This window comes from Agelaius tricolor, unplaced genomic scaffold, assembly GCF_023055355.1.
Source record: "Agelaius tricolor isolate 1412-34295 unplaced genomic scaffold, bAgeTri1.0.p SCAF_22, whole genome shotgun sequence".
Lineage (NCBI taxonomy): Eukaryota > Metazoa > Chordata > Aves > Passeriformes > Icteridae > Agelaius > Agelaius tricolor.
In genome coordinates, this window is record NW_027269282.1 from 6508485 (window position 1) to 6533007 (window position 24523).

The following is a 24523-nucleotide window of genomic DNA, read 5'->3' on the forward strand; positions in this document are numbered from 1 at the left end:
ATCCACCCAGCTACAGAGAGGAGAGGAGCTCCTGAGATGTACACAGAGCTCATTCCTAGCATATTTCACCTTCCAGTACAGGCAGGAAGCAGGATCCAAATTTTCAATAGGACAAAAATATCTCTTCTTTCCCTTGCTATACAAAGCGTGGATTAGGAGCACCAACCAGGTGCCAGGTGACAAAACCAGCTGGTACTTGCAACAACACAGCCCATCTTGCACACCTCCCATTCAAACAGCATCCCTTCTGCAAAAAGGGGAGAGTCTCTTGCTTTGTAATTTGTCTCTTGCTTTGTAATTTTTCTCCTGCTTACCTAACAAAAAGATCATAAATCACAGCTGGTTTCCAGGTCTTCGTTATTGTCCAAGCAGCACTAACAAAGGCAAACTCAGCACGGACCCAGGGGACCTGGGAACACCCAGCCAGTCCCAGAATAGGAGCAGTTTGGGCACTCCCAGCTGGAGCAGGGCTGGCCCCCTCCCGGCACTCTGCTCTCCCAGGCAGCGCTGGAGCAGTGGGTCAGGGGGTGCATTCCTGTGACAAAAATACTCTGAGAAAAAACACCCAGAGGCACCACCAGGCCCCTGCAGAAGCCACTGGAGCTGCAATGGCCCTGTTCATCTCCAGGATGGTATCAGGAGCCCTGGGAACAGGGCTGCTTTCTCAGGACATCTCTGCAGAGTGCCTGGCACTGCCTGCAGGGACGATGCTGCGGTGCCCAGCAACTGTGCTGAGATCCTGCTGCATCAGGAGGAAGGGAGATGGGCAGCAGCACTCATTAAAAAAACCTAAAAACACACCTAAAAAAGGGCTAAAATCAGCACAAACCCCAACAGCAATCAGCTTGTTGCCATAGGAATAGGTTCAGTGTTATGGCAGCCAGACAAGTGGGTCCTGTAGGCTGATGTCCTTCCGGTAAACTTGGGAAAATCATCAGCTTTTAATTACAAATCTGGGGGAACATCAGATATTAGTGTTTGTACTGCCACGTTACAGCTTGGCTCTGGTTAAGGCTTCCCTTGGCTCCCAAGGTGCTGGAAGACAAACATGTATTTTCTTTTAATTTCAAGATAGCTGAAAGCCATGGCCTAAGCAATGATGAGAACTGTATGTGATTAGGAATAAATGAATAAAACATTCTTAAACAAACAAACAGAAATCCCCTGGACTCAAATCCCCAACCAGGACCCTGAGAAGCCAGAGAAATGCAGCACTGGTGGAAACCATTGGGCCAGCAAGCCTGAATCAATCAAACCTGGTGCTCCACAGCAGAGTGGATTCACAGGCAGCACCTGTGAAACAGCCAGCAGGGTACAGGGGCTGCATTTGGGGGTCTGGCACAGAAATTTCTGGGTCACAGCACAGTGTGCAGGTTGATTTTGCCCAGTCACAAGGCATGGTGCAGACTGGCTGCTTTGAGCTCAGGCAGATTCAGGTGACATCCATTGAGGCAGCCCTTGTTAACAGCAGGGATCCTTTGGCCTGAGCAGCACATGCCACAGTCACACTCACAGCACGTGAAGGAGCCCTTTCCTTTATTCACCTCCCATTTCCTGCCCATCTGTTCCAGCAGCAAACTCCCTGTTCTCATAGTGTGTGGGGGATAAATGGAGAGGGAAGGAGCAATCCCTCCCCTCCACTGTCTCTACTTCTCCATCACACAGTATCAGCATCATTTCACCCTGCTCCTTCCAGGAAGGGGGAAGATTTGCAGACACAGTCCTTCTGTTGAAAACCAGTTTTTCCACAGAAAGCATGGACAGAATTAACAGCACCCTCAAGCAAGGCTGGACATGCAGTTTGCACAAAAAAAAAAAAAAAAAATCAATCCAACTGTGCAGGGAGAACTGCCTCCCCTGGGTAAATGGCATCCCCAGGCAACTTTGCTCATTAAGAGGAGATCAGCTGCCACAGCAGGTGGAGGAAGGAGAGATCCAGCACAATAAAGCAAACCTCCCTGCTCTGATTTTGTTGTTAAGGGGATAGAAGGGAATGTGAGGAGGGTGAAAAACAACCACTTAACCCTGAGCACAGAACCAGGCTGGGCTCAGCCCCCCTGTGCCACAGCACAGGCTACTCCACTCCAAAGCGCCCCGAGGAGCAGCCCTGGCGCTCCCTCTTGCTTACCCTTATGCAATGAGATCAGAGCCACCTTGTGCAGGCTGGAGCCAAGGCAAGAACCAGCCAGAAGGGCCAGAACTGCACCTTGGGTGCTGCAGGGTGAGTGCAACCAGCCAGCTCAGCTGTGGGCATCACAAATCTTCAAAGCTCTTCCCCTCTGCAAGGCTTTTTCCATGCTTCTGGTTCTGCCCCGAGCTCATGTGTGAGGTTTTGCAAAGAAAAGGAAGCACATTAGCCCCAGCAGTTTGATGGCTCATTGATGGTTTCCTGGAGCCAGCTCCTGCCATCACCTCACAGCCAGAGCCTGCTGATGTGGGTCAGTACCAGAGCCTGAGGACAGGCACAGGGTGTGGGGAACCCACCATGGCTGGCCAAGCTCTTCCCAGTGCTGGCCTCTCCTCGTGGGCCCTGCAGAGCTGCAGCCCTCCTGAGTTATAAACACACCCAGTGCCAGATGAATCAGCCCTGCTTCCCCCCAGATTTACAGCCAGGACACGGGCAGTGCTGCAGGGGAAGGTGCAGGGAGGGGCTTGCACCATGTGAAAACAATGTCATTGTTTTGCTGGGCACACTCACCCCCTCCAGCAGGAATGCTCCAGCTGGAGAAGTGAAGCTGAGCACAAACCATCCTTCACAAGGCCCATGCAAGGTGCACAGAGCCACAGCAGACGTGTGGGCCCTGCCTGGCCAGGCCCTTCAGCAGCTTTCCACCAACACAGTGGAAACTGTGGGTGTCAAAGACACTGACTCAATATACTGCAATTTAAAACAAAACTAATCTAGTCAGTTAAAAAAAAAGAATCATCCTGAAGATTTACTTTCCCTCTCCTCCTGAAAAAAATCAGATTACCAGGTCCTTGGCTAAGATCTGCTTTGCTGGAGGGGTGGAAACCTTGACAGTGGTCACACTTAAGGAGTAACAGATGTTCCCTTCCACTAAAGTCCTTCCTTCCTTCCTTCCCAGCTGAACTCCAGGGTGTGCAGGAGACCTGATGTGCCAGATACTCTGGTGAGGAGCATCCCAGGGACACTTCCAGACCCACAAAGGCAGGGGGCAGCCAAGGAGGATGGACATGGCAAAGGCTGTGCTTGGCTGGGCTGGAGCTGACCTGGCCACCAGCTCTGCCCACATCACCAGGGGTGGGAGCTCACCTTCCTTCACAACACAGGAATGGAAAACAGCAGCTTGGGAGGGCCTGGGAAGGGGCTGACCTGCCAAAAAAGACTTCATGCTGAACCAACCAAATAAATAAATAGAGTGATTTTCCCCCAGCCAAGCAGAACTGCTAACAAACCACCTTTCTGTGTGACACATTTAGCAGTGCTTTGAGAAAATCAGGGAGGCAGTAAATCCATTAGCACAGAAAAGCCTCATCTTCCAGCCCTGACAGCACACTGTCAACACTCAAGATTTTCATCTGTAGAATAGCTTTAGAGCCACAAACTCACAGATACCTGGAGTGTTTCAAAAGCAGATTCAGCAGAATGGGATGGCTGTTGATCCATGCAGCTGTGTTCAATGGGAAGCCCAAACTGTGTTACAGGAACACAGGCCCTGCTCCCAGGAGCTAAAACTCCCTTGACTGACACAGATTTGCCACTAAGCAGAAGCATTGTAGGATGGCTTGTGCCAAATTTGTTTAAAAACTCCTCCTCTGTTACCGAGGGTGCATCAAACACCAGCATGTGTTAGGACTGGGCTAATGTGTGCTCCCAGGTTAATGCATGCTCCCTGGGGCTGCTGGCCTGCTGCCATCAGGGCACACTGCTGGCTCCTGTTCATCTTGGTGTCCCCCAAGAGGCTTTTGCAGAGGTGCATTTCAGCTGGCTGGCCCAGCATGTGATCCCTGGGGTTATCCCTCCTCCAGGGCAGGACTTTGTCCTTCTTTCTGGAACTTCAGGAGATCTCTGCTGGCTCATTCCATCAGGCTGGTGAGGCCCTTCCTAACAGCAGCACAACCATCAGCCCTGTTCCTGGTGTTATCCACAAAACTGCCCCTTCAACCAGGCCATTTATGCAGGTGGAGCAGTGACTGGCTTCCAGCTGGATTTTGTGTCTCCATTCACAACCCACTGAGCATGGCAAATCAGGCAGTTTTTGCCTCACTTCCCCATCCACTTCTTGGGCCTGTACTTCACCAGTCTGCCTAGGAGGATGTTACAAGAGAGTGTTGAAATAAAGTCAATAAACACCCACTGCTCTCTCTTTGTTTACCAAGCTTGTTGTTAGAGTTTTACACACATCAAGGACTGTGACATGAGAAGGTGCAATAAATAAAGCAAACATTTTCCCAAGCTGTCTACTCATCACAACCCAGACATAAGTAGTAAGGTGTGTTTGGGGTTATTTAGAGCGAGCAACATTGTGTGTCTGTGGGTTGTTTGTATTTCTGTTTCAGGATGAAAATACAGAGATAAGAATATCCATATATCATCAGACAGACAGAATCTGGTTCCCTCACCTGTATTTCTAGATGCTGCCTTAAACCAAACAACAGATGCAGTAGATAGATACTGTGAAGGCTCATTTTAATCAGCATTCACCTGCATTCAGTTTACAGCAGAAACACTGGCACTGGGTCAAGTTACATCACACCATTCTGGCAGCACTTGAATGCCTCCCACTAATGCATCAGACTTTCTCTCTTGGCCTTCCTTTTCATGGGGTTAGAAGAACATCTTGTTCAGAAGATTTGTATAGTGTATACAAAAATCATACAAACAGGTTGATGCTTCTTTGTTAAAGCCTTGGGCTCTTGGCCTCTTGCCTGAGCTCCATCCCAAGAGAACAATTCACTCCACATTAAAGAGGCCTTGATCTGAGTCTCACCGATGGACAGGGCTGCTACAGCCTGACTGATCTATTCCACCCAGAGGAAGGAAGTCAGCTTGGAGAGCTCTTGCTACACTGACAGCCCCCTCTAAAATCTTTATCCCCCTGTGAGAGCCACACACGAGCAGCTCCTGGTGACAAGCAAGAGCAGCCTTGGACTTTCTGCCCTGATGTGCACTCAGGACTCACAAAATGGCTCAACACAGCTCCCATGGCCTCCAACCATTCCCCCAGGCAAGGGCCCTTTCCACACACCCTTTCCACACCTCCCAAAGGCAGGAGTTCAGCTAGAACACAAACCATAATCTTTTTTCTTCTTCAGCCCCAAAATTTAGCCAGTTCTTTACCTATCTGCTAGCCCACCCATCCACAGCCCACCCCCTTGGACCATAATATCCCAGTCTGGGCACACTGGGCTGGACAAGACCTTCCCCACAGCTGACTACCCCCACTGCATCCCAAGCCAGGAAATATCCAGTTTTCCATTCAGAGACAGGCTTTAAGACTGGGGAACACATATTTCTTTTCTATTTACAGCTAACAAAATCTTTGCTTTACAGCAGTCAAAATACTTCATGTAAACTTTTCTCCTTGTTGTGGGTAGGAAGAGAGCTGGAAAAAAGCAAATCAGAATAGTTTACTCAGGGAAGCACAGAAATTGCATTTGCTAGCACAAAGTCATTTTGACAGAGATCTTCTGTTTGTCTTTCCTGGTTTAACCCAGACTGACAGATCTAGGGCCTAGTTTCCTTGAAGTCAGTGAGAAAATTTCATCAATATTCTGATAATTTGTTTCTCAGATGGAAATATCACAGAATATGTGTACAATCAGTCAAAAAGTGTAATTTAAGAAGCAGTTTTTCAGGTTGAAAATTGTGTTTCAAACACAGACATTAACACCATGAGGGCTTTGGAGGGCTCAGACAGCTCCAGCAACGAGCAGAGCATGAGAGGTCCTGTGCAAACAGGGACAGTGAATTCCCCAAAATGAGTTTGTTGGCAAAGGCAGCACAATTCCTCCTGATTTATTTCTACAGTGAAAAAGACATTCAACAGCTTTCCAGCATTGAGACATTTTCACCCCTCAGTCCAAAAAGGGCTTAAAGCTACTTCTGCCCAGTTACTGTACATTTCCACAACAGTGTGGAGCCTTGGCAGGCTTCTCAACCAGCTGGTCAGCCTCAAATCCACCAAAATGTGAGGAATAAAATATTTTTTCCTCCCAAATTTCTGAGCAGCTGTTTCTCAGGAAAGACTGGCCACTTTCAATGAATCTGCAAAGCTGCTGGGTGGGACACAGACAACACCACTTTAACCTTGCTCACAAAGCCAGGGGTGCCTTCACCTCTCTAACGTGATTTTAGGAGGGATTATTCCTTATCACAGAGGATATTTCTTGAGTTAAAATAAACAGGCCTTCTAGAAATGCAAAAGAAATGTCTAAGGAACTGTTTGCTCTCTTCATGTCATTGTCCCTTCTGTATCTTTTCAATAAATTCACTTTGGGAAACATCAAGGTTATTTCCATAAACCCATAACCCTTCCCAACAAGGACCCCATAGAGCTACTGTGATCCCGGTGCTACTCTGTCCTCTTCCTTCTGCCTGCCTTTGGCTATGCTGCATCAGCCCTTCCTTGCACTTACAGTGGATTCCCCCCTGAGCTGCTGATGAGCCACATCCATTCTCATTCAGGGCAAGATACATGCAGCAACAAAAGGATTTGGTTTTTGTTGTGTTTTGTGGGTGTTTTTCCCCCCATCAGGCTGGCCAGATGAATCAGCTCAGAGGGTGGTCTGACAGTCAGAGCCAGCACAGAGCAACCAGAGCAGAGCCTGGCTAGGGCAGAGCAGGTCCTGCAGCTCCCCTCTCCAGTGTTTGGCAGCTCAAGGTCCCCCACTCTGATGACCCAGTTAGGAACCTCACTGGCTCCAACCTGCCCTTCAGGCTCTCACTGGACTGGACACTGTCAAGGTCAGACTTTCCCACTACTTTTTATCTCATTACTCTCCCTACCTCTGGCATCTCTTAATTGGAAACCACCCACACACCCAGCTCATGTGACAGCTCCGTCCACTAACGTTTAACAGCTGACATTTTTCCCTGATCTGTTGGTTCAGAGGCATGTTTTTGTACACAGTAACACTCCAGAATATCAAACCTAGTTCAGGTGGGGAAAAGTCTCTCATGAAGCCCATTGCTTCCCAGCAGAAGGTCTCTGCTAGTTAATATTGTTCCTGATGCTGATCACTCAAACACACCTCCAGTGAGTCCCAGTGCAGTGTCCTGAGCCCTGCCAGGGTCCCAGGTAGCCAGAGCATGCACTTCTCACTAAATCCTCACAGGCTCTGTCCTCCCATTATCCTCACTACCAAGCCAGACAAGAAAGCCACTGAAACCCAACCAACCATAAAGAATCCCCACAAAACCACCACACTCAGAACCTCCCCCAGGCTTCCTCCTGGCTCTCAAACCAGCAGCAGGGATGCTTGGCTGGACTCTCAGCACCAGCAAAGTGCCTGACAGCCCATGGCCACAGAAGAACAGCTCCTGCTGAAGCCAGGCACCTTTTCCAGGAGGGAGGCTCTGTGGCAGGGTGCACTCCTGTGCTGCCAAGCCCCTCACACTGCCCAGAGCACACCCAGGAGGATGCACTGCTGCCCCTCCTTCCCCAGGCCAGTGGCACCAACCAGAGCACGCTCCTGCCAAGGAGCAGGTTCTGCTGCTCCCTGCACAGCTGCCAGGCTAATGATGGCTTATTTTCAGGGACAAGCTCCAAGCCCAGCTGCTGCTGCTGCTGCCAAGCCCTGTCACAACAGAACATCAAGCACAGGACCCTGCCAGGTGCTTTGGCTGCCTGCCCTCCTCCAGGAGCTGCTCTTCTGCTCTGCATCCCTTCCCACCACATGCTGTGTCTCACAGGACCACAGGCATGACACAGGAGGGTCAGGAGGGTCTTTGGGCACTTTTGCAATGTTATTGGTGTCCAACCCTTCTGGAGTCCCCTGCCCTGTGTGACAGTGTTCTCAGGGGTCATAGGATGAGGGAAGAGATGAGGATTTGACTCCATGTTTCAGAAGGCTTGATTTATTATTTTATGATATATATTATATTAAAACTATACTAAGAGAATAGAAGAAAGGATTTCATCAGAAGGCTGGCTAAGAATAGAAAAAGAAAGAATGATAACAAAGGCTTGTGTCTCAGACAGAGTCCGAGCCAGCTGACTGTGATTGGCCATTAATTAGAAACAACCACACGAGACCAATCCCAGATGCACCTGTTGCATTCCACAGCCGCAGATAATCATTGGTTACATTTTGTTCCTGAGGCCTCTCAGCTTCTCAGGAGAAAAAAATCCTAAGGAAAGGATTTTTCAGAAAATGTGTCTGTGACAGCCCTGGGCACAAGGGACACCCCTCTCTCCCCCTGCCAGTCCAGCTGGAGGTTTGGGCCCCTACCTGGGCAGGGCCTTTCCAAGGCTGTCAGGCCACTGTGGCCCAGCCTGGAGGGACACACAGCTAACCTGCAGTGCAAAAGGTTCCTACAGATGCATAAAAAAAAAGAGGGAAGTTTCACCCTGACAAGCAGTATGAGGTACATGTGCATCCCAGGCTCTCACTGTTTGCCACCTCATACAGATCTTCTATCTTCATACCCTAAATGGGTTTCAGGTTATTGGAAAGCTTATTTACTTCTGCTGGGCTTGGATCAGGCCCCTCCTAGGTAAAAAACCCAACAGCTAATGGGCATGCCACATACATGGAGCTTCCACTCCTATTAGCAGGCTTCACTGGGACAACACAATTTTCCACCCATGCATTAAGCCAGTCCAATACTGACATCAGCTCATTTCCATTGATCCTGATTACATAATAGTGACTTAATTCTCCACAGAATTGAATTTTCCATATGTTTGGATCTTTTGCAGTTGCTACATGACTTCCTTGTTCCCTGCTGAATTTATAATTTATTATCTCTTTGTCCTATGCTTAAAAAGTATGGCCTTTGCTGCAAGCAGAAAGTTCTACAGATTTTTTGGGGTTTTTTTGTTTCCTGATATGTTTATCACATCAATTTCCTTCCATCTAAGAGACCTCCATGCAGTATGGACATCCCTAGAGCTCAAAGGATTGCCCCCAATTATGAAGTTCCATTCTGTTACAACATACATTAAGAGCAGCTAATACCCATCATGGCACCCAAGTCCTTAGGTACATTTACTGTTATTTATAATTCATAAACATTGATTTTATGAGATCTAAGTGTTGTCCAAAAACCCCAGGTGATTGTAAAGGTTACAGTTTTATGGCTGCAGATGAAAATTCTCACTGCATGTGTCCCACCCAACAGGGAGGAATCTGTAAAACTATCCACTCAGAAAACACCCAGTAACACCTCTGGCTCAGCTCATTTCCTGGAGGACTGGAGCCCACATTTCCAGTCTCTCTGAGAACATACACATTTCCAGTGCTACTCACAAGAAAACATTTTTCCTTTAACATTCATGCAATGCCACTGGGTAAAGCCATTAATTTTCACAATCTTCTTTTACAGCAAAGGCAGCTCTATGCACTCAGGACAGAAGTAAACTGGAACAAGGGAACATCAAAAAGACATTTTAAACTATTCTATTGGAAAGGCTTGAATTCAGGGAAAAGATATAATCTAAAGGAAGGATCCCTGGGTTGAAAAAGCCTTTTCTGTGGCAGGAGAGCCACTGCCCACAGTAAGGCTTTTAAAATATAAAATTAACCATCTGCTCCTTCATAGAAAGGAACTCCTTCTGCCTCTGCAGGCCTTTGAAAATGGGTGTTAGTTCCTGGAAATGTATCAGCAACACAAATCATCATAATGGTATGTGCAAAGGGAAGCTGGAGAGGAAGAGAAGGATGTGATGACATCTGGGAGCTCTCAGCCCTCTCCAGTGCAGGATGGGCAGCAGGTGCCACCTCCCTCCCACACAGCCCAGCATGAGAGCACCTGTGGCCCTGCTCCCTTCTCCTCGAGGAAGGAGCACAGTCCTTCTGTTCCACACCTGCCAGAGGTCATTCCCAGCTGCTCACCCTGCCAGAGGCTGCTGGGGCTGCCCAGGAGCTGCAGGGAGCAGAGAGCCCTCCTGTCCTTGGTGCCTGCCTGAGCTCAGCCAGCGCCTGGCCAGACCTTGCTGCCCTCCAGCCACGCTCTCAACACTTTCTGCCTTCAAGCCTTGAGCCCTCTCCAAGCACAGCCTCTGCTCTCACTCTCACAGCAAATTGACAAGCTGCACTCTGACATTGCAGGGGGACAGCCACAGCCTGCTGAGGGCAGGTGGCTCTGACCCAGAGCCAGGACAGCTCTGATTTGGGGACAGCAGGGAACGTGGGTAGCTGCATCCTCAGCATACCTCCTGATACAGACACTCTGTCTCCAGCTCTCACACCACAGCACTGGCTGCTCTCTGGCATCAGTGAAAATGGCTTTTTGTTTGCCTTGCCAAGCAAGGAAATTATCTGATTCTCCCATTATATACATCCAATCTGAGTAATCTGATGCCCTTACACATCACACCCATAAGGGTAACAGGACCTTCCAGACCATGGAATAATCCTTAGAAGTACTGAAGCAAGTGACCTCACTGGGAATATTTTGCATTCAAATGGGGAGACCATCAGAAGATGCACACTCTCCAGACCATGGGATGAACTAGATGACCTAAAGGATCTTTTCTCTCTCTAGGAGGAGATATGTCACCTCCAAACCTGCACAGCTTGGGCCACCTAATCAGACTCCTATTTTGTAACAAATTCTGTGACCAGGGCTACAAGACAGGCCAGGTGAGTCCTGCTCCCAGGCATCACTGAAGCACCTGCACATCTGCAGCATCCCAAGTGAGCCCACTTGACAGAGCTCTGCTACCCAACAGACTGGCTCCCTGCCCCAGCACCCTGCTCCCATCACTGCCCAGGCTGTCAAGTCAAGCCAGCAGAATAAGAACCTTGTGAAAATCAAGAGCTGCCTGCTGGTGAGAAGGGGAACTAACGCCAGAGATGGTGCAGGTGAGGAGGTGGGATTGCGAGTCTGAGGAGAAATAAACTTCTCAGCCTCAGCAGAAACAAACTCTTAGCAGCAGGATACTTCACAAGGCAACTGTGCCAAAGAAGCCCCCATCGCCTCCTGCATGCAGCCACCAAGAAGAACCAGGACACATTCTTCAGGCACAGACCCCTTTGTTAGCTTACACAGGACAGCGGCGCAGAGCAAAATGACGAATCAGGGGCTGGATGCAGAATAAAGCTGCAGAAATAATGAGCACCAGGGACACTTTGCTTCCCCACTGGGGACTGCCAGCAGCCCGTGGTGTGGAGCCAGATGTGTTTCACCACATCCCCAGGACACTGGCCACGCCGCAGGGCCCTCGCTCCACGCGGGTGTGCAGCAGAGACCCAGGCGTGCTGCAGCTGTGTTTGTTTGGCCAGCTGCAGTGCCACAGAACACAGCTGCATTGATCAGGGCTGTCACCTGGCTCGGGATGAAAGCAGCTCAGTAGCAGGGATCTGGCCATCCCTGCTCTGTGCAAGAGGAGCCAGCCCAGTGACCGAGCGGGGTCTGAGCGCGGCCGCCTCCCGAGCCAGAGCTCTGTCAGAGGTGACACAGGGGATGAGGCACCGGGGCAGGGTGAAGGGCAGGCAGCAGAGATGGAGTATGGAGCCTGACTTGAGGCCAGGAGATCCCAGTTTTCATCCTGGCCCCACCTCTGGCTTGAGCTGCACTGCAGGAAGTCTTTCCCCTTCCTGCTTTGTCCACACTGCTCATTATTCCTATCGCAATTGGAATGATCTTACCCCACCCCCAGTCCTTTCTGACTTGAGGAAAACTCTTGGCAACCAATATCAGAAACGGGTTTTTTCTCTCTTCAGAAAAGCCTCCACACTTCATTTCAGATGTTTATGGTTTTCATTTTCACATAATATATGCTATGACTGATGTGTCAAAGCCATCATAGCCTAAATCTCCAGGTTTCATTTCTAAATGCACTATAAAGAATTGCTCCCTGCTACTGACTGAGTCATCTTCTCTAGATCAAAGCCTGTCCTGCTCAAACTGAAACAAAACAGTTTGGTATTCGACTCTTTCATCTAGAAGCCAGTTCTGTCTGTGCTAAGCAGCACCTCCCTTTCCATATTCAAAATAGAACATTTTCCTTCCTTCTGTCAGTATGATGGCAGAGCAGGCCTGCACATTTGTGAATAACCAACAAAAAAACAACTGTATGAATGAGGAATGGCAATCATGCCATCAATGGGTGAAAGAAAATTTGAAATTCCATCCCAGAATCCGGGATAAGCAAGCATTCCCAGCAGCACTATTCCATCAGAAGCTGGAAAGGCTTCAGCCTAGAGGATCAGGGAAGGTGACAATGTCCTTGCTGAAGTGTCCACAGATGATTTGGCTGCATTTTCACAGAGTATGTCTCCAGTGTGGCAGAATCTCCTCATCTTTCATGGTCCAAATAACTAACACAGTCCAGACACTGGTCTGGAGCAAGGGTCAGCCACGTCAGTGCCTTTAGCACCTGGAATTCTGAGCATGTCTGCCTGGCTAAGGACTTGTCAGCTCTTCATCCCTCCTCTATAACAAATCAGCTTTAATTATGCTAAATTCAAAGGCATCTTTATGAATTGCACCAGAGATACAGTTAGGTAATGGATCAGTAAAAATTGGCAAAACTTGCAGTCAATCCAGTGTAAATCTTAGACCCAGTCTGATCTTTGTGGTCAGCCCACTGACTATGCTGGAATGACACCAGGAATTAATTTGGCCCTTTCCACCTCATCTAAATGTGGGCCAACAGACATGCATGTTTATCAGGAAAAACAAGAACATATGCTGGAAACAGAGCATTTCCAAAAAAAACCTCAATCCAGCATGGGAACAAAAGCCAACTGCAAAGATTTTGTAGCTAACCAGAATGTCAGAGTGAGATTGTCTGATCAGGGTTAAATGTTAGAAGAATACCTTAAAGAAAGCCCTGGAGCATCATCCAGACCTACACATTTTTAATGGAGACACCGAGCAGCCAAAAGTGTAAGAACGTGTGACCTGGAAGGGGTACCCAACAGTCCATGGCTCTTATCCTGGTTTTGGGACAATGCCAGTTCCAAAGGGACAGCCAACAGCCTATGTTAACCACGAGGATGGTCCATTTTATCCCCTGCACAGCACTAATAGGACACCCTATTTATGTTCTTCAGTCCCTCTCACACAACGTACTTAACGCCCATCTGTGCTCCTGTCAGTCCCCATGGCTTCAGCATTCCTGTCAGAGCTGTAACTTACCATCACAAGAAAAAAAGACTGACCATAGCTGAAATGGTATCAGCAGCAAATGAAAAACAAAACAAAACAAAACAAAAACCAGCATATAAGCTTAGGGGATTCCATTATTTAGGCCAAAGAATTGAAGGAAGGCTGACGTAGCCAATCCAAAGAAACACCAACGTGAAATCCTGTGCTGTTCCACACAGATTTCCAGCCAGAGCCAAACCTTGCCTCTGGGTGCTGCCCCTGCAATTCAGGCCATGCTCTGGCTGTGGATTCAGTAGGGATCAAATGGATGAACCTGCCCTCTCCCTTCCTACAGCACTCCAGGTTTTTCAGCCTCAGCATGGCCCAGAGCTTGCTGCCTTTATTTCTAAGTACAATAAAACTGTCACTGCTCTTTTGGTTTAAGAGCTCCAGTGAACTATCAGAATTAAAAATAAATCATTCTGTTTCGGGGAATGTTGAGCCTCCTGGGTCTAGAAAGCATTTGTTTCTCTTCTCAGCCAGACGTGGGAATTCAGCCTTTAGGATAAAGTATGGGAATTTTGATTGCCATTTCACTTCCCCCCACTCTGCCAACTCCCACTTCAATTTCCAGAAATAGATCTCGTCTACACTTAGAGAGCATCTGTTGGAAGAACCTGATAGGAAAACTACACTGGCAGAAGTTAACCAGTGCAGGATGCCAACAGGCTCAGGCTTCAAGCACCCTCACCCAGGTCTGCTCTGCTTCACACACTGCCAGCTCACACTGGCTCAGCACAGACCAGTGCAACCCATACAAAGAGAGTCCATCAGTATTTTGGCATTTCCTGGTGATTAAAGCAAGAGCCTGTTGAGAGTGTGACAGGCCACCATGATCCAAGTGCTCGGATGACAGACCACATCAGCAGCGTCTCCAGGGCTGTGGAGCACAGTCAGACAGAATTACAGTTCAATAGCCCAGAAATCAAGAGTATATGTTGGCATAATTAATACACTTTGTGATTGATTTACTGGTGAATTTTCCTAGAACCAGACCTTGGAGCTCACATGGACTCAAACATAAGCCAAACCACACTTGGAGCATTGATAATTTTCTGACACACTTTAATCAGTTACATGGTCTGCACAGAACTGTATTAGGGCAGCCAGCACCAAACAAGTCAATAATTCCTTTCAACAACTGGAAGACAACCTAGTTTCCAAGAAGCATCATCTCATGAAGGGGACAATTTCAAAACTCTAGCTATAGCAAATTAAACTGATGTGGCACATAGGCAACTAGATAATATCATCAGCTAGCACTGCTCATTAGAGAAAGGCAAGAGACTGTGCATGGATTTGTGTGTGCTTCCTGTAACACGACTAGTAGAGAGAAAACAGAATAAAGTTGAAGCAATAATGAAAATCTGTGTTTATATAAAATAATACCATGCTTAACTCAAGAATAAATCATTTACAAGTGTTGTTTTGCTAAATAGTTTGGTAGCTGACTTCTGTTGAAACAAGACAGGCCCTTGTGAGCAGAAACTGATTATATTATTAACTCCTTACTGTTATGATTACTTAAGTTATAGACAGAATCCAGTAACCCTTGGTTAGGACCATGATGAAAGTTCAGTCCTCATGTCTTCCTACAGCTTTTTCACAGCCTGGCTGGAGGAGGCATTGCTGGATGAATTGGTGGGTGAAGGGTGAAGAAGCTGCTCTGCAGACATGACTGACTTATTCCAGAGGTCATTGGCTTTTAGGTCACTGTGACCCTGCACTGGCTTTTAGGGCTTTTAGTCACTGTGACCCTGCACAGGCTCACCAGCAGCTGCATTCAGCTCTGACACTGCTGCTCAGAGGAGCAAGACACACAAATAAGTGTGGAGCACAAACAGTGGTGTGGGAGAAAACCAAAACCATCCAAAACTGTCACATGCACATTGCACTGGTGACTGCACAGCTCTGGGGCACTTGTGACTGTCTTCCAACGAGACAGGTGAGGTTGCTGAACTCCAAAAGCCCCTGCAGGCATTGCTCTGGCTACACCTAGAGCCCCAGGCACCCAGTGCAACGTGTCCCAGATGAGGTAAACAACCCACATGGACTGAAAAAATCCAGGAGGAAAAGCACGTAGCCACCCTGCTGCCCAGGAGACTCCAGACCCCTGCAGCAGTGGATGGTGAAGCCAGAGCCACTGTGCCAGTGTGTCCCTGCTGTCTGTTACCTCAGGCTTGGGGAGGAGGGCTCCTGACCACTGGAGGCAGCCAGGCTTGCCTGGCACCTCCACTCAGACCTAGAGTACACAACTTCACACACAAAAGCATCTCTTAGCAAGAGAGATGCAGCCCTGTGCTTGTGTACTGAATTCCCAACAGGGGGAAAAAACCCCAGGCTGTGGCTGAGTGATAGGAATGCACATCCCACCCCTCTGCCCAGGTAACCACAGCAAGGTAAAGACAGCTCAGCTGCTTTGTTAACTGAGCTCAATTAATCTGAGTGTTCTCTTCTTCTTTATCACATTTCAGCAGCTACCAGGACCAAGCAATCCTTCAGCAGATGTGGAACTGAACGCTGTACAATCTGTACACTACAATCCCAGCTTGCTGCCTGATGCTGCACTCCCCAGAGCCAGGGAGAAGTCAGAAAAGTATGACAATAAAAAGAGCAGACGTTCCCACCACTCAAGACTACGTGGCACATTTTTAGAGACTGCAGTGGAACACAAAAGATCCTTGAAGATGCTGGGTTGACACAGAGGAGACAGGACGTGCTCCCCAGGCAGGCAGCCTGGATGGAGCTGCTGATGGGGTGGATGGATGGAGCAGACAGCCTCCAGCTGCCACAAGCCACTGCACAAGTCTGGGCTGGCCCCATCTCCACTTTTAAATTCAGCCCCAACTCCCACAAGTGCTGGCCCCCTACGTGCTACAGCCACGTACCTGTTGTTACCAGCAGGCACCCAACAGTCTCTCTGCATTCTACTGATTCCAGCTCCTTCCCAGCAGGACCATCAGAGTTAGAGCTGCTTGGCACTGGGACTGTCTGAACAAACCCATGGGTTCCTTCCAGAGATGACAAACTGACAGTGCTACTGGAAGGCTGCAGCTGGCTCGGGTGCATTCCTCAGCAGAAGAAAGCCCCAAATTTCACACACACTTGTGGAGGACTTTCAGCAAAATCCACTTGTGATATCATGTGGCCTTGTGCAACTCAGGTTCTCTTTGAGCCAGCTCGTTCTTCCCAGCCTCAATAGCTGTCACTCTCTGCAGTGACAAACAGCAATGATGAGATCTGCAGAGAGACCCTGGATCAGAGATCCCTCTGCAGATACCTTATCTCATCTCCCAGGAGCTGCACACACACTTCCCCTCAGCACCTGCCTGGGCTGGCTGCCTCAGAGCACACACAGGCTGCAGGACAGAGATCCCCTCCTTGCAGCAGACCAAGACTTGCTCCCCATCTCGCTCAGGCCAAGAGGGAAGGGCTCCAGCACACACTGTAAAAGAATCTCCTGGCTCAGAACCACCTCTTTCAAAGCACTGCTGCCAAAGTGTTATGCAAACTTCTTCAAAAGGCATCCCAACTGCTTAGCTGCCACCTCTACACTCCAAACTCAGTGCCAGCTCTGGAAAGCCTCATTAATTATTAGCAAAATTGGGAATCAAAAGATTTTTTTTTAAAGATTCAGTCTCCTACAACACAAAAGGAAGTAAAAAACCTCACATGCATCACACCAGTGCTGGGGGCAGTTACTGCTCCTGGTTATCTCTGGAGGAGATTCCTACACTCAGAAGTAAGAAGCCCACAGGCTAAACTGCCAGCTAGGACTTGTGAATCCCTATTTCCCAGGCTTTTCTAAGATTTGTGCTATAATTTTATCCTAAGCAGATCCAAAGTGCAAAAAGAAAAAAAAGAAAAAGAAATACATCAGAAATTCTTTATGCAACACAGAGCACAGTCCACCCAAGGAGGGGAAATACTTTCATTAAATTGCAAGTGGCCAAGTCTGTATGTTATGTGGGAGTTTCAGTCTGATCCCATAATTCTGAGATATTTACTTCCAGACAGAGCTGTTTACAACCAAAGACAACACTGCCATGCTCCAAACCATCCTCAGGCTTGCTTTCTATGGAATTCTGCCCATGCAGAAAGCGACAGGTCAGCGGAGGGGCGGAGGGGAAATGTATTTTCATAAGTCCTGGCCCTTGTCCTTTGAACTTCAGACCAACCCAGCGCATTTCCCAGGCCTGTGGCAGGAACTGCCCTGCTCCCAGCTCCTCAGGCAAGGGCTGCTCTCCCAGCCTGGCCCACCAGCCCCAAGGGAAGCCTCTCTGGGTGGCTGCAGCCCTGGCTGTCCCCTGTCCCAGCGGGGTTTGGGCTCAGGGGGCACAGTGCCAGCACTGCTGCACTGAGCTGTGCCAGGGCCCCAGCTCCTCTGGCCACCCTGAGCAACTCCTGTTTGTCTTGGAGGCTTTTCCCTCCTAAAGCTCTGCTCCCTGGATTCAAGTAAATCTAGTAATTTTATTTAAAAAAAAAGTAGTAAGAACGTTGGGTACCAGGGTATTAGTGGCTTCCTGCTGAGCACTTCTTTCGTTTGTGAGCTCCTGCAGTCATTCCTTCAGTTCACACAAGGTTTTTAGCCATGCACCATGGCACACAGCAAGAAGTTTAATCCCTCTTCTTCACAGGGCTGCATAGCTCTTCCAATGGAAATGGCCTTCTCTCAGCTGCTACCAGGGAATTTGCCAGTTCACTTCTTCCCAATCCACCACCACCCCAGGAAGTGGCTCATGAGCACCTGCACCAGCAGTTCCTTGGAACAAGACCCTGTCAGACTCATCTCTGACCCACAGAGCTGTGCTGACAGGCTGCTGCACAGACTGGACCAGTCTGTCTTGTCTGTTGACCCAAAAGAAAAGCACAAATGACTCAACTTCAATGATGAAGTAAACAATAATATGCAGGTCATCAAACTGGCTGTGTGACTGTAGGATCCCAATTCACCTGTTGGGTCTGGATCTGTGCTTCAGCCAGACAGCTTCAAAGAGGAACACCCATGCCCTGGGTGCACATGCTCTGCATCCCCTCTGATCATAGGTGCACCTCTTAATTTTGGTTCCCCAAGATGTCCCCTACAGCTCTGGGCTCTCTGGTTGCTATTGCCTGAAGATGCACTTCCCTGCATGACATTAATCCTCCCTGTCCACAGGGTACAGCAAATTAGAGTTTACAAAGACTTCTCAAAAGAACAGGATCCCTAATTTCCCTTGATCTAGGGAGGATGGTTGCAAGGACAGAATTGGCCATTGATGAAGGAGCTTGGGATTCAGGTCCTGAATTTGCCATGAAATCTTAAGGACTCAGACAAATCACTAAACCCTTCATATGTACTTTATGTTGAGATGGAAACCTTGAGGAACACGTATGCAGCTGAGCAGGTGTCCAGAATTCAGATTTTAAAGCCTGTGTGGCTTTGGTGCTCACGAGCTGCCCAGTTGCCTGCCTGCCCCCAGCCCTCCTTGCTGCTGGAGCTGGCAGAGCCAGCCATGCCCCAGCTAGAGCAGTACAAGCACTTTTGCATAGACACTCCCTGTGCTGCTGCCTGTGGGTGTTCAGTGAAAGCCATCAGTGAGAGCCCAGGAACAATGCCCTCATTCAGGCAGAGCCTCCAGCCCCAGCCAGGCACACAGAGCCAGCTCCCAGGAGAGGGGAAGCTGTGGGGAGGAAAGGGTTTTGCTTACACACAAAGGTAAAGGAAGGGCAAAGATGCCCTAGATGCCCTTGTCTAGGGCACTCCAAAAGCAGATGCCCAAAGGCTCAGAGCTTGTAAGCCATAGCTTTTATCCTCTTATTTTCCCTTCTTTTAGGAAGGAAGCGTCTCTTCTGGCTTTAGGAGCAGGGCTCTTGGCAATTTTGGTAGTGACACAGATGGGGCACAGACCCCAGAGCAGCAGGGGTACTGCTCCCTTGCCCTTCACTCCATGGATCCCTGCCCCTTGCTCACAAGAGATGGAGGATCCCCAGAGATCATTTTGGGGTATCAAAAGGAGCCCCCCAAACCTGGCATTTACACGCACACCTCCCAAGGGCCATGGCTGCTGATGGAATGGGGCTGAAGCCAGCATCTCCAGAGCCCATCTGCAGTGAGCCTGTCCTGGTGTGGGGAGCACTGGAGAGCCTTGTGTGCACATAACACAGCTCAGAGCATCCTCGTGTGCCCTGTCTGAACAAGAAACGCAGCTGTGCTAGAACAGACAGAAGGGCTGCACTGGCACAGGTGGGATGGCTTGGAAGGGTGGGCATGGCAGATGTTTGAGACAGGCTGTGGTTTCAGTTCCAGAAAAAAAGCTTCATGTCCTCAGGCCCTGCAGAGTAAACAACTCTGTACTCCTGCTGTCTACTCCCCAACAGAGTCTGTTCCATTCTCCAAAACCAAGCAGGGTCTCTCTCTCATAAGTGAGAGTTACTGTGTATGTTATGAGGTTATGCATGACACTAATTTTCATCTGCATTTAAAAGAAGGCTCAGCCCAGCAGCTGGAAGCTGTACTGGGTTTGGCACAGAGCAGTAATGCCCTGCTTTCTCCAGTTGCTACACCAAGACAATGAGTTAGACACAACAGCTGTGTGGACAATCAGCTGGGGAGAAACCACATATGTCTGCAGACAGACCAGATTTTGTTCATATGAATCAATCCATTTGCAGCTCTGATTAACAACAGTTTATAAAGCACCTCAGATTGTTACCAGGGTTTGTCCTTCATTCATGTCTCCACTCTTCAGTCTAACCCCAAGCATATCCCTTTGTATGTGCAAGAACATGTGCCCTAGTCCTAAACAGACCCACCCCCTTTGCCCTCCCAGTTAAAACATGTTAACTTAGCAAGCAAACACTTCTTTCTACCAAGTCACCATTTTACTCCTTATCAACACTAACCTGTTGATTTCTGTTAAGAAGACAACCTCTCCTTCATGGGCAAACAATGTTCATCTCCTTGGAGGAACACTGCAAACATTCCCAAGGACCCTCTGACAAGGAATGTGAAGCTTGAATCTTTGCTCAACAGAGATAGTAAAACATGAATGCCAAACACTTCTCTTTGAAGAATTGGGCTGGAAGCTGCTCTGATTACCATTACAGACCTCTAACACATTTAAAACACAGTAATAATTTTACAAAACTCTCCATGCTCACATCACTTAACATTTTAGACTACGAACATAGGGCTGCATCACCCATGACTGAGGTGACAGGGGTGTCAGTCTGAGAGCACTTGACAGAGATGGCAGGTAAATGAAGGTGTCCCCAGCACATCCTTCAGCAGCAACAGTGCCCTCAGCACCTCCTGGGGTCTGCAGATGCTTGGTCACAGACCAGCCAGCCATGTCTGACAAGCGTGGTAAGGAGCAGGCAAGAAGCCATAATACCCCTAGAACAGGGAGCACAGGCTGGGACAGTTGCCATATTCAAAGGCAAAACACATGGGAAGGGGGTGAGAGCACTCACAGGAAATAGAGGAGGAGCAAGAGACCAGCAGCCCTGTCCTTGTCACTGCAGTGACCACCCTGCAGTTCTCCCTCTTGTCCCCTTGGGCTGCTGGGTCTGCTGCTCTTTCTGCCTCACACACAGTTCCTAATCACAGGGAGAAGGTGCCTTTGTAAACAGCATCTTCACCAACAGCAGACATTCTTTAGGGCAGCCTGGCAGGAAAAAAAACAACCCCTTGTGCACTTCATGATTATCCTTCAGAGCTTCAGCAGCCTGAGAGGAGTCAGGAGGCAGCAGTGTCCTCCTGTGCAGCTGCCCTTGTGACCTCATTTGCAGTGGCTGGGAAAGGAAACCCATTCCCAGGAGAGTTTCACAATCTCTCCCTCACTTCCCACCATGCAAGTCCAACAGCCTGAGCTCTTCCCACTCCACGAGTCCCACCCTGCCAGCCCCAGCTCTGCACACTCCACCCAGCAGGATTCCTGTGGCTGCTTCACCTCCATTGAGACAGCAGAGACACCTGCACGTGCCACCTCAGAGTCTGGATTATTGCACATCCCTGCCCGTGGTGAATGGAAGGATGCTGCTGTTTGCTGATGATTGCAAACTTAATTTCATAAGCAGTAGGACAGATTTTGTAGTCAAATCCATTTTCCCAGAACACCAATTCATTGCTCAACAGCCCTCTTTGAGTCCATCCACCTCTATCATTCCAGGATTTCCCTGCACAAGCACAAGGGGCAAGGATGAAGACTTCCCATAGCAAGGCATCAACAAGTTATCCCCACCAGAACAGGCACATGTCCCTGGTGCTTATGAATAACAACCCACTTGTCTGCCCTCTCCAGCTGCTCCTCAAGGCTCCCAACTCCCCCAGCCCAGCCTTCCCCCACACCTCACCAGCTCCAGGTCACTCCCCACACTGGGGACACCTCCCAGGCACGGACCCAGCTGTGCTGTCACCTCTGGCTGCCCCACAGGGCTGGTGGTGCCTCATTACCACCCCTGCTCCCACACCAACACAAAAAAAGCCCTGGCAGGGCTCTGCCATCAGTTGTGCTCGCTATGTATTCATCACACATGTGCAGAACATCCCCGCTGCTCTGAGGGAGCAGTGTGCATATTTAAAAAGAAATTATACAAAACATAGCTGAATCTTAATGAATCTACTGCTTTGCTACTGGAACTGAATGGAATTGTGCAGACCCTGCCAGGCTGGAAAAAAAAAAAAAAAGAAACCAAACCAACTACACAATATTTGATTTGTAATATAATCCTTAAGATCGCTTTTGCAGTGTGTTATTATTGTGCTTATCAGGCACCAGTTGTAAGGAGGAAAAGGATCAAAATGCAACAGGCAGCACAGTGCCAGCCCTGTCAAAATGCTAAAGTATTGCACAGTGAAAAAAACACCCAGTCCTGGCAAAAGTCAACTTCACACAAATGATACCTCAGCGTTAGGAAATGAGCTATTAGCTCAAATGCATCCACTGAGGTGTAAGCAAACCTTTCTGGCTTGATAGTAATAAGTACAAATGGGGTCTGCCAGAAATACCTTTGTTTAGTACCAAGTTCCCCACTGAAATGTTCGAGTTCCATGAGAAGGACAGCAGTTACAAGGACAGCAGTTACTCATTTCCTCCCAACAGGTAAAATTCACCGCAGCCTTACTCCTGCTGCACAAGGGGTGGATCCGCCTCCTCCAGGGGAGGTTTCTGCACATCAGCAGGAGCAGAAATCAAAGAGCACCCACACACATCCGAGTGCTCCGTGCCCGGGCACCTCATCCCACCTCCTCCCGCCTCAGCTGGCAAGGAGAGCTCATGTTTGGAAAGAGCCCAGGAGTGCCCACAGCAGCACGGACCTGGGATGTGCCAGTCTCGGTGCTCAGGACCGAGCAGCATCACGCAGGAAGCGCCAGAGCCATTGATTGAGGGGATGTAAATGGGCTGTGGGTGACAGCCAGCCCGGATGAGACCTGCCAGGGAGAAGGCTGGGAGCTGCTCACCTACCCTCTCCCTAACCACCAAAACTGTTTGTGTTTAGAAAACAGGACACTCAACGTCGTGCCTGTTCCGCCTGGGAGGGTGGGAAGCCCGCGCAGATGGGCGGCTTAGGACCAAAGACGGAACGGGCAATGCCAGACAACTGAGCGGCTCCAGAAACGCAACAAGCCGCTGCTTTTAAGTGCCAGAAGAAGGTTCCGATGTCCGGATCAGATAAAACGTGCAATTTTCCCACATCTCCCTCCTTCTCTTTCCCTTCCTACCCCGTGCCCGGGGCAGGTACTCAGGGACTTCACATCCCCGGGTGGGACCTGCCCGCGCTGCCCCGCACCTTCCCCATCGCTCCCCCAGCCAGCGGGCACCGCTTCCCCTCCATCCCCAGCTGATCCCGGGCGGGCACCGCTTCCCCTCCATCCCCAGCTGATCCCGGGCGGGCACCGCTTCCCCTCCACCCCCAGCTGATCCCAACCCACGGGCGGGCACCGCTTCCCCTCCATGCCCGAGCTGACCTCGGCCCCACGGGAGGGCACCGCTTCCCCTCCACGCCCGAGCTGACCCCGGCCCCAGGGCGGAGATCGCCTCTCCCGGAGCTAGTTCCCGTCCCCACCGTCCGTCCGCCTTTCCTCGGCGGAGCGGGACCCCGCTTTCCCCGCCGGTCCCGCTGGCGGGACAGCCCCTCCCGGCCCCAGGACGTGCTCGCCCCGCTCTCACAGGGACCCTTCCCCGCAGCCGATCCCGGTCCCACTCTCGGGAAGCATCGCCTCGGGAGCTGCTCCCGCATCCCAGCGCCGCTTTGCGACGCGGGGGGACAGCATTCCTCAGGAGCCCGTGTCAGGGGTCTGTCACCCCCGAAGCCCACCGCCCCGCAGGTCCCCAGAGCCCCCGGCGGTCCCCGAGCGAGGACACGGACACGCGTGACGCCCCCATCCCCTCACCTTTGTACTTCTCCATGGCGATGAGCGGGACCGCAGCGCGGCGACCGCCGAGGGCTCCGGGACACGGCTCCGCTCCGCAGGCTCCGCTCCGCTCGCAGCAGCAGCAGCGCCGGCTGCCCCGGCCGGCCCCGCTCCGCAGGCTCCGCTCGCAACAGCAGCAGCAGCAGCAGCAGCCCCGCCCGCCCGCCCCGCCCCGAGGCGCGCAGCTGGCCGGGATCGGCTCCGGGAACGGCTCCGGGATCCGGGCTGCCAGCGGCACCGGCTCTGCCGTGGGGAGAGAGCTGCGAGCGCCGAGCCGACCCTGCCCGGGCCGTGGGGCCGGGCCCCGAGGGGAAGCGCCGGGCACCGGGCGCTGGGATGAAGCGGGAAGCGGCTCCTGGGGATGCTCCGTGTTTGGGATGCTGACCTCTGGCTGCAGTGCGGCTTTGGGCACGCTTGGGGAAGGCCCACGCTTTTGGGCACGTTTGGGAAAGGCCTCTCTTATCCCGGGATAGCCATGGGTGGTCCCGGTGCCATGAGCCCAGGCAGGAGCCTGGCAGACACACCTGGGCTCGGGGCTGGCAGGCTGGAAAGTTGGGTTCTCCTTCCACGCCGGGGTAGCTGTATCCCGGAGCCACTGAATGTGCACTCTTCTTTCCAGTGATTTCGTTAAGGTTTCCTGATAGCACCTGGCTCCTGGACAGAGCCAGTCTCACAGGGATGTGTCCCTCTCCTTGGGCTGCAGTGACATTTTTGCCTGATTGCTGCCGTGGCAGCCAGAAATATCATGTCCAAAGTGCACAAATAGTCACACGTGGAGAAGTGGGCATCCAGTCTGACCTCAATACGAGGCACAGGTGACAGTCTGACCTCAGGCTAAAGTT

The 24523-nt window shown here is 50.3% G+C and overlaps 1 protein-coding gene across 1 annotated transcript in view; it reads right to left on the reverse strand.

Annotated features, from left to right (window-relative positions):
* AFAP1L2 (actin filament associated protein 1 like 2) overlaps positions 1–23820 on the reverse strand; it is a 66773-nt gene extending 42953 nt beyond the window's left edge. Inside the window, exon 1 of the mRNA XM_071446171.1 lies at positions 23661–23820. Within this exon, the coding sequence (XP_071302272.1) occupies positions 23661–23676 (16 nt within the window). The 5' untranslated portion in view covers positions 23677–23820. The remainder of the gene's footprint in view (positions 1–23660) is intronic.
* Positions 23821–24523: the final 703 nt, after the last annotated feature.